This window comes from Mytilus californianus, unplaced genomic scaffold (genome assembly GCF_021869535.1).
Source record: "Mytilus californianus isolate M0D057914Y unplaced genomic scaffold, xbMytCali1.0.p SCAF_1, whole genome shotgun sequence".
In the NCBI taxonomy this organism is placed as follows: domain Eukaryota; kingdom Metazoa; phylum Mollusca; class Bivalvia; order Mytilida; family Mytilidae; genus Mytilus; species Mytilus californianus.
The window spans coordinates 58,453,127-58,467,057 of NW_026262581.1; the positions used below are offsets into that span (position 1 = coordinate 58,453,127).

The 13,931-nt window shown below is 30.2% G+C and overlaps 1 protein-coding gene across 1 annotated transcript in view; it reads left to right on the forward strand.

The window, feature by feature from the left end:
• LOC127704997 (PX domain-containing protein kinase-like protein) overlaps positions 1-13,931 on the forward strand; it is a 32,407-nt gene that overhangs the window by 3,067 nt on the left and 15,409 nt on the right. Inside the window, 9 exon segments of the mRNA XM_052209247.1 lie at positions 877-1,065; positions 2,832-2,928; positions 3,596-3,673; positions 5,231-5,304; positions 7,061-7,135; positions 8,618-8,861; positions 9,595-9,719; positions 11,199-11,316; positions 11,626-11,704. Of these exon segments, the coding sequence (XP_052065207.1) occupies positions 877-1,065; positions 2,832-2,928; positions 3,596-3,673; positions 5,231-5,304; positions 7,061-7,135; positions 8,618-8,861; positions 9,595-9,719; positions 11,199-11,316; positions 11,626-11,704 (1,079 nt within the window).

Consider the following 13,931-nt stretch of genomic DNA (forward strand, 5'->3'; position numbering starts at 1 on the left):
TTAACTTCTAAGTCATTTGGTCTCTGGTGGAGAGTTGTTTCATTGGTAATCATACCACATCTTCTTATTTTGATATGTAGAGCTGTATCAGTTTCTCCACACTCACTTAGCTCAGTTATGAACTAATAGAAGTTTATAATTTGTAAAAGTAGTTAAAGTCAGTGGTATATCCAGTTTTTAATTGTGTCAAATTGTATAAGTGGTTCTAGATGAGACATTTGTAAAAAAAAAAATTGCACTTTCAGACACTTCCATGGTACCTATCTTATACAAGTTGAAACTTCTATTTCACAGACAGACCATATTCTTTTCCATTTAAAGACTCCCCTGAAAATATTTTTGGGAGCATATAGCTGTGGCTTTGTTCGTTTGTCTGTCCTTCTTCTGTCCCTGTTCCTGAAACAATGTGCAAGGTCATTCTTAAAAATTTTGGAAAAAAATGGTTTCTTGATAATATCTTGAGTTTCTTTTGTTATTTTAAAATGAAAGTCATTTGTATGGAAAATATAAGGAAGGTGACGAACCCTGTTGACTTTAACTTATATATACAGAGCTGTTGAAAAAAGCCAGACCTATCGAAACCTTATCGGATAAGTCTGATCAGGACCAGTGGAAATCTGAAGTATTTTGTAATGCACTTAATTGAGAAAAATGTCATATCAGCCACAAGGTTCAACAAACCCTACATAGATTTCAACAGCTCTGTGTATGTCTTTCTTATATAAATTCTGTTTTTCTATACAAGAACTTGGTGGCCTTTGGCTGTTTTCACCCTTTTTGTCGGGTTGTTGTCTCTTTGACACATTCCCTGTTTCCATTCTCTTTTCTATTGTGTAGCTTTAAAATTTTATGTTCTTGTGTTTGTTCACTTTTTAGGTATATAGTGTGAGAATTCAATATGGACCAAAGCCTGAGAACAGCTGGACATTGCAGAAACGTTACAGTGATTTTGTAGCATTGGATACAGAGCTCAAAATTGCAAATATTGATGTACAACTGCCCCCCAAAAAAGTCTTTGGAAACTTTGATAGGGAATTTGTAGCTGAAAGACAACAAGGTCTTCAGGTATGGCAAAAAGTATTTTTATAAATTATTTTCTTTAAATACATGATATTCCTATAGCTAAGAATCAGGTCAAAATGTTCTTGTAGGACAAGGACTAGAGGTAAAAGGGAATAAGTTTTGTGAATAGATATAAGAAGATGTGGTATGAGTGCCAATGAAACAACTCTCCATCCAAGTCAAAATTTATTAAAGTAAACCATTAAAGGTCAAAGTACGGTCTTCAACACACAGCTTTGGCTCACACTGAACAGCAAGCTATAAAGGGCCCCAAAAATTACTAGTGTAAAACCATTCAAACGGGAAAACCAACGGTCTAATCTATATAAAAAACAAGAAACGAGAAACACTTATGAACCACATCAACAAACGACAACTACTGAACATCAAAATACATTTTTAGTTGGAAGGAAATAGAAGTTGGGAATTATAAAATGTTTAAATATTACTTGTTCACTTGAGGGCAGAGTATTTGATAAACAGAGATAAATCAAGTATCATTCTTTTTTGAATAAGATTTTACAGTAAAAACTTTATCACTTTAGGTTATCATTAAATCTATCTTTTTTTGATGTTAAGGTTATAAACAAGAAATGTTTACAAAAAAAATAAACAAGATCTGACACATCTTACCTAATGCAATATTTTAATTTAAAATAAAAAATTAAAGGTAAAAGAACTCTGAAACTGACATCAAGGTCTGATGCTCATGTACCTCTTGTAACAAAGTCACTGGTAAAATAATTGACCTTTTCAGTAAAACTTGAAAATGAGCTTAAGACCATATGATATATATCAGAGGAAAATATACTCCTCATACTGAACACACTGCAAGTCAGATGAACAAATATCTCTAACAACGAATCCACACACCAAAATTCCTAATTGAATCTGGCCACTGGGGGTGCTATGAACAGTTTCATATAGAATACTAAGGGTTATTCCCCAAATAAAAACAGCCATGGAGGGAAATCCCTTTTTATTTACATAATTGGTGAAAAATTATCATATTTTTTGTATTTGATAGTAAGAATTATTTTATAATTAGCTTTCAATTAAAACTGGTTAAATGCCCAAAATTATTTAAAAAATTCAAATAAATATATTTTTTTGGGAGACAACACTGTAAGCTTATTTGTAGTTACTGTAGCTATTTCCAGAGCAGGCGAATGTACCCTTAAGTGAGACTTTTTTAAAAGACCTGGTAAAAATCTATGAAGTTCATACAGTTTTGATTATCTGAAATGTGCCTGTATCATACCAACATGGGTATGCACATGACCTGATTTCAGGTTTTTTATACAAGTGTCATTTTAAACAAGACCTCTACCAAGGGTCACTTATGCATGGTCCCTCAAAATATGATATCATACAGACAAATTGTTGATTGCTACCCTCAGGCTTGGTAATGTGGTTTAAGGTCAGGAGACCATGACAGGCTTACAAGAATTTCCATAACTAAGGTAAAATAAGAATAAGATATATTCAATGTCAAGACTCTCATGATCACTATTACTATAAAAGGTTACATTTTCATATGATACCCACAGTGATTTCCGATGTGACAGAGGTAAACTTTTAGAAAATATGATATGATATTATTATTTAAATATATTCATCAAGTTTTTGATAATCGGGAAAATTTATTAAGCTAAAACTTTAATCTAAGATTGAAGTACAGTTTCATATATTCTGGTGCATATCTTCTTAACTTTTCTTAGAATTTTTTTCTGAGTTTTTATATATGATTAATGTTTTTCTATTTTCAGAAATATACTGATACCATACTTGTTCATCCTTTACTTGCTAACAGCCAAGCTGTGAAGAAATTCCTGAGCCCAGACAATTATACGCTTAATCAGACAGGTTAGTATGTGTGTGATTTTCATGCTTCCAATGAAAAAAATCCAATTGATAGCTATAGAGATCATATTTAATATCAATTTAGCCAATGTCTAAATTTGGAGGATAAAACATTTGCTCACAGTCCAAAAAAGAACTCAGCAGATAAAATTAAGATGGTGCTTTAGAATAGCTAAATTATATAACATTGATTGATGCTGTCAATCTTTCATGTACATGTATATTGAAACATAACAAAAACTTTGGGTTGATTTATCCCAATATTTTCAACAGGTTTCCAGTTTATGTATTTTTGATATGTTCTATGTTTAGGTTTTTAACTAGATTGACAGAAATTTTATTGCATTTCCATGGTCAATCAGGCAAATTTTATTAATACATTTTGCTTTTTGTCACTTAATCTTGCTGTGGTACTAATTCCAATTTACATGTAAGGCTTTTCTGGACCACTTTGATTTGTCTAACAGCAATACCAAATAGTGATTGGCTTCTTGGTGTCTATTGCTTACTTTTACACAAAAATGACCATTGCTAGTTTTGAAAATACTTTATTTTTTTCAGGTTTAACTTTTATTGTAATTTTGTTAGATTGATACATTTGTAATACATATGTAGTTTAATAAAACTTTGTTGTTAGTGTATTGTTAAAAGCCCTTTGTTTTTTTTTCAGAGATTGCATTGCAGCATGTTTCCATGGTGTTTAGGTCTGAAAACAAATGGGATGTTATAGAAGCATTACCAGATATAGGTAAATATATTACACTTCATAGTCCATCTATTTTAAGTAGGTATGTTATTAGTTATCTTGGTGTAATCAGGGGTGTACAGAATTTTACACTGTTGTTGAAAATTCATACACCCTGCGGCGCAGCCGAATAGGTGTATGAATTTTCAACAACGGTGTAAAATTGTGTACACCCCTGATTACACCAAGATAACGAATTTATTTCTTATGAACAATTCCTTTACTCATGTTTAAACCAGGATGTAAAATTGAAAAATTGTAATGAAAAATTTCCAGTGTAACATTTTTTCAACGTTTATGTTGCTCGCATTGTCAAATACTTTTTTTCTTTATTTTTGGGAAATTCAGAAAAATTTTGTGTTCTCTTTCAATTTTTGTCCTCAAATTTATTTATTTTTTATTTTTTTTATTTTTTTTTTACATTATATTTTTTTTTCTTTATTTTGGCAAAATTAAATTTTTAAAAATTTTTTGGCAAAATTTTATTTATCCCGGGGTGAACAAGGGTGGGGTGTTATTTACACCGGGGTAATGACCAATCAAATTGCAGTATTTTTGCTGCATAAGAAATAAGAACTTTTATTTGTCACCCTAAAAAGGGTCTACTAGTATGAAATATTCTTACCCTGATCATAACAGTTAATTGGAATTTTATGCCCATATTGAGTTTTTTCCCTCACGGAATTTTATGCCCTCATTGAGTTTTATGTCCTCATGGAGTTTTTTGCCCTCATGGAGTTTTATGCCCTCTTGGAATTTTATGCCCTCATGGAATTCTATGCCTTCATAAAATTTTATGCCCTCATGGTGATTACATAAAACTAATATGACTGTTCAAGATACAGAGTCATCATACATACAAAGTGTGCTCGTCTTTGGTCGTAAGTCTACTAGGTGTTGATGTGGTCTGTTGTACTCTCCGATAATTTTGTTAATTTCTGTAAATAACCTTTTATTATTTTAATATAATTGACGTCTTAAAAGGGATATATATCGGTGAGGATCACAAGTATTAAAATTATTGTTCAATTATAATTATTGTGTTTCCAAAGTAAATAATGCTTTTTATTTTGACAAGAAAACTTTGTTCTGTTGATGACTATGATCTGAATTTTAGTGCCACTGTTATCCATAAAAATAAGCCTTCAGCAATTTTCAGCACTCATTTCAAGCAACAGCTGGCATGAATCAATATTTGTTTTCTTCATTGCAATCTATGAATTCTTTTTATAATATAATAGATCTTAAGACAATTGCTAAAATCAACTTTGAGGTGGGTCTCATTGGGGTCTAAGCGTGACCTGGGATTGCCGATTTTTTGTAAGCGTGACACGTGAAAGTCAAATTATTGTGCCGTGAAAACGGGAAATGAAGTCTAGCGGGACACGGGAAATTACAAAAAAAATGAGAATTGCTTACGTACATAGTGTAAGCGGGATACGGGAATCTGACAAAACAGTAAGCGGGATCCGGGATCAGAACCCCCCAATGAGACCCCCTTTGAGAAAGATATAATTTCTATAATACTATAAATAATAAAAGGTATAACATAAATTTCAGGATGGAGGTTAAGAAAAGAATATATTTTAGTGAAACCAATAGATCAACCAAAAATTAAAGAAATTTTAGCATGGGTAAGTATTCCTTATAATAACTTTTCAACATACAGAATGTTATGATCATAAAGCTTATATTTCGATTGTAACATGTCAGTCATGGCACTTTTAAATAGGCAGTCAATTAGAAGACTTAGAAAGCCTTGTAGGGAGTATCATCAAACTTGTTTGACATTTGTTGTCACAGAAAGAATCTCTTTCATTTTAATTGGTGAATGGCCATCATAGTTACACTTCAACCCCTGCCAGACGTCATGCATTGCACCTATAATGCATCGTTTTGTTTTTATGTTACTGGTCAGTAAAAAGACTGCTGATTTAACAGATTTGAATAGCACAATTATTTAACATGGAAACATGTTCTTAGAACAAGCTTTTTGATTTAAGTTTGAAGGGAGAAGAGGGGATATACTGGGGATTCATTTATTTTTCGAAGGTACCAAATGTCGTGGATTGAGGAAAAATCGAATTTTCTTGGATATTTGATTACATAGTTTTGCCAAACTCTGCATGCAAGCTTATAGAAAATTTGCACTTTGTTGAACATTTAAATTCATTGTTCACTTTTACCTATTGAATCCATGAAAACTGGTATCCAATGAAAAATAATGAATCCACAGTACAGTACTAGTATCTCAGTCAGACTGACAACAAACCATTCAAACACAAAACAGCAAAAGACATTGAGAGCTTCATATTTCAAATTGGAAATCTTTTATTTTTTTGTGTTATAGAAGCATTTCAAATTCCATTTTTCTTTTAAGGTAGCACAATACAAAGGTTTTATACCTCCAACTTCCCAGTTTTAAAATGCTGTAACTTTCTTTATAATGCTTGAAAATTCATAAAAGTGGTATTTATGGATAGCTAACAGATTACTCTTTCAAATTAATGCAATGTTAGTATTATACAACAATTATGTAATTAATTATAATTTTAACTGTGTCTACAAAATTTTACAAGAAATTTCCACTTTCAATTGAAATTAACTTCTTCATAGATACCCCGATAGGGTTGATTTTATAATATGTTGTTCCTAGAGCCATTATCTACAAAAGGGTGTCTCAGATTTTGGATAGAATGTATAGATCAAATTTTACACCTAATCAAATAATCTCTACTTTTATGTGGTAAGGATGTTTACACTAATTACAGATTTATGAGAGAATGGAATACGATAGCGATAATTTGAGACACCCTTTTGTAGCTCCTGCTGGGTTGATTAAGATAATGTTAAAATTTCTTGTGTAGTCATAGAGATGTCAGAGCTAAATTCATTCAAGTGAACTGACCAAGATTTTGCCATTAATTGCATAATAATTGATTACATAATGATTGCATAACAAAAATATTGCATTCATTTAAAAGATTAATCTTTTATCTATCTATATATACCTCTTTTATTAATTTGTATGCAGTCATAAGAAAGTAACATCATTTTAAAGGTTGGAGATTGGAAGTAAAAAAAATCTTTGTATTGTGCTACCTTAACTGTACAAATTAAGTGTATAAATTAACAATAACATTGATAGTATCAATTTAATTGGTCAGAATGCATATTTCTACAATTAATGTCTATTCAGTGATGCTAGAGGTAAAGATATGTGTGAAAATTCAATACCTAATACTAGCGTTGAAGAGCCAATAAAACCAAAAAGAACAAAAAGTGAAGACAAATCTGTACAAGGACATGCATATTAGATGGAAAATTTTAATTTTCAGTCATACATTTAATGCTTTTATGAAATCTGATAACATAAAGAATTTATTTCAGTGTGATTATGGGCCTGACAAATTTATGCCAGAGAAGGAACTTGCAGCTGTACTGAGGATTTTCCCATCAATACAAGTAAGTTCAACTTAGTACATTTAATTCAAGTATTTTTCCTGATTTTGGGGAAATATTGTTTTGTTAGGTCACCTGACTTATAGAACAAGTGTGATCTACCAGTAAAACCATAATTTTTTGGTAATTGTAATAAGCTTTTCTCAAACTATAAGGCAAACTATTGCCAACATGTCATGGATTAAACAAAAAGATATGTCAAAGGTGGATATGCTGCAATAGTATTTATAGATCCCAAGGGCAACTGATGCATGCTCAGTTTTGACCTATCATTGACCATCATCATAGACAGAATGATATGGAAGTGGTTGCAAAATGCTGTAAATCATAGAATACCCCCTAAAACAAATTAAATCATTTATTGTCTGTGGATGCTATAAAGCCTGAAAGATATATATATTCTTGAAAAGTATTTTTCAGATTCTCAGCGAAAAAAAAAACACTAAAAATTTGATAGACCTAGATGTAGTTACCATACCCATGGATTAAGTCCCACAGAACTATCTGCAGCACATACACTTAATGCAAATATTGAAAACAAAAATACAGTCTGAAGAACTGCAAATATATTTTACCTTACATCATGTTAGTTTTGTAGTGTAAAAGTAGTATTTTGCAGTACATGTAGTAAAAATTCATTGAACATTTTGAAAAACATATCCTCTGTATGAGAAACAATATATAAGAACCAACCAGGTAAGACAAATTATCCATCATTTGTTCTGTTGGAACATTAAAAAGATTACCTTTACCAGTAAATAAATAATGTACCAATGAATATCTCTATAAAGGTTATAAATTTAAATAAAGAGGAATGTTGGGTAAGTGAGATGGCAACACATTTGTAAAATTCAGTGATTACTTTTAAATACATGTATTAACAATGCTTATCTGGCACATTCTTTGTTAGCCAAGGGTTACGATCCAGTCCCCTCCTCTCCACTCTTGGCGGATTAAGATACAATTTCGGTTCCACAAGGTAATTAATTCCATTGGTCACAGTTGTAACTGGCTGCATCCAATCAAAAAGCGCCTTTATGAAAATCATGTGTAAATGTAGAAAATGTAAATAAACAATTGCCATGTGCTGAGTGCTCAACAAGTTTTTACCCCTAAAACATAGGACAATATTTAATGACAGTTTTAAAGTTCTGAATCAACTTATTGAAACTCCTGGGTATGTTTCTCTCGCAAATGTTGGAATGTCAACGTATATTTTCGGTTCCTGCTTCAGGAAATTTGTAAACACCAGACACAACCATTTTACACCTCCACACTGAAGAGAGTCAAGTGCTGCCATTGGTCAAGAATGATGTAGTCTGAATGGGCCTGACTTTTATCTACCGATAGATGGCACAGCATTGTAATCACAAATGTTGGCTTAATCTGCCATGGATGGAGAGAAGGGAACTGGATCGTAACCCTTGGCTGGCGAGGATGATCTGGCACAAGTTAGTTTAATTATCATTCTTTTCTATATTTCAGCATCCAAATATTTATCCTGTGACCTTTGCTACAGCCAATGAAAGTGGAGGACTTGTAATACAAAGTTTTTGTGAAAAAGGAACATTAAGAGATCTTATTTGTAAATGTAAACCAAAGGTTCATTACTTGAAAAAATATGGAAATCCAAAATCTTACTCAATCTTAGAACCAGTGGTAATCAAAACATTTGGTAAACAGATTCTTCTGACATTAAAATATTTACAAGAAAAATGCATTCCTTATGGTAAGTAAACTCAAGTATATACAATACTACATTTGCATTTGGATGGTTAAATGAAGGCTGTTTAAATAAAGTCTGACAGGAACCTAAACAGTAACAAACAAAATGATTTGTGAAGATAATACAGTCATCTAATTGGTCAGATAATACACATAACGGATGACAGAAACAACCAAAAATTTATGGATAGGACAACAAACCGAGGCAAACACCAACACCTGAATAATCAGACAAATAGACATACAAACAGACAAACAACAACCTGGCTATCCTTTCATTGGTAAAGGCACAAAAGGATGTGGGTTTAAAACCAGTTTGACGTCGACACAAAACTCCTCCTATGTCTATCTTGGCTATAGATCCTCAAAGCAAAATACAAAAAAAAACCTACTAAGTCCTAACACTATATCTTCCTTGTGCATAATGCACTGCGTATAAAAAGATCTAATAGCATTTCTCTTGTTATTCATCATTTCAGAATCTAATGCATTCTAGATAATATTTCAAAAATAAACACCAAAATGTTTTGGTAGGTTAATGACAAATGGTGACTTGGATGAGGAACAGCAATAAAAACACTGTTCCTTGGCTTTTTGTGTCATGGATTGAAGCCCCATATCCTTTCTAATCTATCAAACAATGTTTATCAAACATGTTTTTATAAAATCTTCTTTTTACAATTATGGTTACTGTTACATTATGGAATAATTAAATCTTCTTGTTTATTCTGTTGTAGGTCATTTACATGCTGGAAATATCATAGTTGAAGGTCAAGTGTGTAAATTTCTGGATCTTCAAAACTGGTTTCTAGGGTTACCATCATATTACAGACCATTTTTTGTACAGTTTAAGAAGATTCAGGTTTGTTATAGTTGAAACCCTATGGGTTATACTAAGTTTTGTTGGATGAGAATATTATACACTTGTATATTATACACTTGTATAATTTCAGGATAGTTTGTTTTTCCTCTTTGTTAATAGTTATTGCCCTTGAAGGTTTTTTTTTTACCAATTATTTTGAGAACTTTAAGATAAATTGAAAGAAAATATGAAGTTGTGGTCATATCAACTTTAATCTTTGTACACTTGAACTATTCAAATTATATTCCAAATGTGCTTCTTATCCTGATTTCACAGTTCACTAATGATGAAAATATAATGCAAGCTGTGCATTTTGTCCTATGGACAAATATTCTTTTCCACTTATTTTAACATTTTTTATTATTATCATTAAAACATTTTAGATAAAAAAAAAACTGTAATTAGCAAAAAGTATCAGTAATATATAGGATCTTCAAAAATGCCAAATGACTGAAATCATCAATTGAACAATTTTATAGCCTTTAAGATCATTAATGGGGAACTTTTAAATTTATTTTTTTTAAATGATGGAGCTTGCTCTAAAAATTGAGGATCAATTGACTTGTATGAACTTCCACACAAATTTTGTTTTTTATGTTATAATAATGCTGAATTATTGTCACAAATTGTACCTTGTGGTTTTATTTGACCATATAATATTCTTTTCTCACATGTTAGGGTATCTTTTAAACGAGAATAAGACACCTAAACAAAAAATATTTCTGAATTTGCAACTAGTTTCATTGATCAATTGATTTTTACATCAGATGACCGTGAGGGCATTCCGGTGTAGTGTTGCCACAGACATTTCTACCCACGCGACTTTCTTTTTTGACTGATAACCGAACGCAAAATAACATTCCTTATCGCTTGTTATATATCAATTTCATCAATAAATATTCATGAAAATAATTTTTAAGAACATAGATAAATGATATGAAAATGTTTTGTCGTGAGAAATATATATATCAATAACAAATCAAGAATATTTTTGTTAACACATGCAGAAGAATATCTCAAGAACGTTTTGCAGGAAAATATGAATGCCTACTCAAATCCAATCTATTAGAAAAATCGAATTATTACAGAAGAGTGTCCACCATGCACTTGCACTGCACTATTATTAGAATAGTAGAATAGAATGATATACAAATGGATGAAAATTATATATACATGTAACTGTTATATACAAATATTAATATAATATATAACAACAAACCAGAGTATACTGATTTGTATCACTACAACATAATAGTTATTACGGTGAGGTTGAATTCCCTGTCATTTATTCATCATCCACGCACGAACTTGTCTCAGAAAAAAATATATCTATGTACCTTAACCTCACTTTAAGGTATAGAGATGTGATTTTAGTTTCTGAGACAAGTGCTTTTGACCATCCACAAGAACTTGCGGTCATCCGATGTTCAGTACTTCAGTACTTTGATTTTTTTTGGTAAAGAATGTTTTATTTTACAGACAACAGAATCCATTGATGTTTATTGTTTTGGACAGTTGTTGTATGAGATGACTTTTGGTTCACAGCTGTATGCTGCCACATGTGATAATTTCCCTCCGTCCTGCCCTCCACAGATTAGTAAGTCCTTGGCATCAGTATTAATGAATGGTTGGGTATTTAATCTTGAACTTCATTAGTATGAGTTTAATGCGACAGAGATATTCAGATCTGCTGGGTAGTTACTTGATGTTTGACAATATTTAGAATTTTCATCATACTCATTTAACAAGGAATTCTTTCAGTAATGTCTATTAATGAGTGGGGTATACTATGCATGACTTCTTATACTGTTTTTGTGTCTTTCTTTAACAAAAAAAAAGAAATGATCGCCATGCCACTAACTAAACAAGAATTTTTCTAAGAAAATTCTTTTATTTTGTATTTCAGGATCTGTTTTGGAGTCTATTTTAACTTCTGAAGCATGTAAAAATGGTTTACCAACTGTAGCAGATTTACTTTCTCATCCGTAAGTCTACTATTCGTATTATATAAAGTTAAACATGAATGTTAGAACATATTTCAAACAAAAGAAGTTCAAACATTTTGCTTTATGCCATTTATCTTGTCCAAAATTTAGGTCACTCTGTTGTTATTGCGACATTTTTAAAGTATAAAAGAACCCTATATTCTGACCCATACTTAAACTTGAAAAATTTATGCATCTTGAGTTTCTTGTTTAAAATCTGTGAATTTTGAATTATTTTGGGTCATTTTAGACCTTTTATGGTGCAAAATACTTTTTGGGTTTAAATTTATTTTACCAAGTACCATTTAAAACCTGAAACTAAAAGATTAAACTATAAAAAAAAAATAAAGTGTCATAAAGTGTATTTAAAATTTTCAGAAAAAAATCCTTTAAAATCAAGGGCAGATAATTATATTGAATTTGATAGGAAAATTTGTGTTTTTTTTTTATTTTTCAAGAATATGAAGCTCATTACTCCCTTTTTTTATATGATTCTATTGTTTAATATTTCCTCAAAAAAGAAAAAATAAGTTTTCCCTATATAACTCCTAATAAAATAACTGATTTTGTTAATTTCAATGATAAAAGTTTTAGAAAAATCTATTGCTGATCATTTAGACACCGCAGCAACATTAATTGCATTTTACATAACATGGTAGTTCTTTTGTGATATAAGAAAATACTATCTGCCTGTAATAGAATGTTTACTATTATGCTCTCTTGTTCATACCAAAATCTAATGGGGCATGATTTTATAAAATTACCTTCATGTACTTATAGATAGTAACAAAATTAAAAATAATAAAAATCTGCCTAAACGTGCAGAATGAATTAACATAATGTTAGATATATGTGAGTTCCCATGATCCCACAGATATCTCAATCTGTCAATACCTAAATAATGTATTTAGGTAAAGATTTTGGTGGGCTCCTGTCAGCTTTTTTTTTTTTGCTTTCTGTTGCATTGAATACAGAAAAACTTAAATATACTGTATTCAATTTGAATGTTGAGCATTTCATTTTTCTGTTTACAGGCATAGAATAAAAAAAAACACTCATTAATAATGCAATTTCAAAGGAATCTTTTCTGAACATTTTTGATGGTCAATTGCCTGAAATGAATAATTTGATTACTTTCAACTACCATATAATCACACTAATCATTAATTGATTTGTTAAATCACAATTTAAGGTAATTCTTTTACATATAATTACCTGCAACTAAGACATGAATTTTTTTTAACTTAAAGAATTATTAATTAATCATGAACTAATCAATTTATTCATAAAGATCAAAAGATTTATCATGATTTGGTGATTACAGTTAACATGGGTGATAATTAGTATTACACAATCATGATTAAAGTAATCATTGCTCATTTGTTTAACCATAAACTAAATCATTTATCTAAATAGTGATTAGAGTTTACTTTTAAGTTTTAATTAGGTGAAAACATTTCACCTATATGGTCAGATTATTACTGTTGAAATGTTTAATCACAAAGATCAAAAGAATAATTAGTATCTAATGATAACACAATAGAATAATGGTAATGCATGATGATTGTATATTAAATTTATATATTTTTTTACTATAATAATTTATCATTTTTATATATAAATAAAATATAATAACAAAATTTTATAATTATTATTAATAATGATTCAAACTTCCCTTTTCAACATCTATATTATTTTATTTATTTCCATTTATATCTACAATTGAAATTGGAAAACTAAAAATATTTGAATATGAATATTAATGATATGTCCAAATTTGGAAAATAGCGTCTGCAATGAGATATAAATTTGCTGTCCATAAAAAAAAAATATTTTGGAATTGTGAGAAAATATGATAAAGTCCAAATGTTTGTTAAATGGAAACATATTTTATTTTGGTTAGCACCTTTTTCAGAGGGATCAACCTAGCAACTTACTTAGTTACCAGAAAACTCCTAATCCAAAATTTGTTAGTATTTATTTAGCAAATGCACATTTCCCCTGAAATTAATCCAAAATTAAGGTTTTGCACAGTAAATTTAAGTCCCATCTTGTAAATTTTAATCCAAACAGGTCACTGTAACAACCATAACAAAAATTTGAATGGGATATTTTATAAAAAGGTTTAAAAAGTCTAATGGTTAAGTTTTAATGAAATTCTTTTATTTATGTTCATGTTTGCATATAAAATACTCTACATTTAAAGTTACAGGAAACATATATAGAA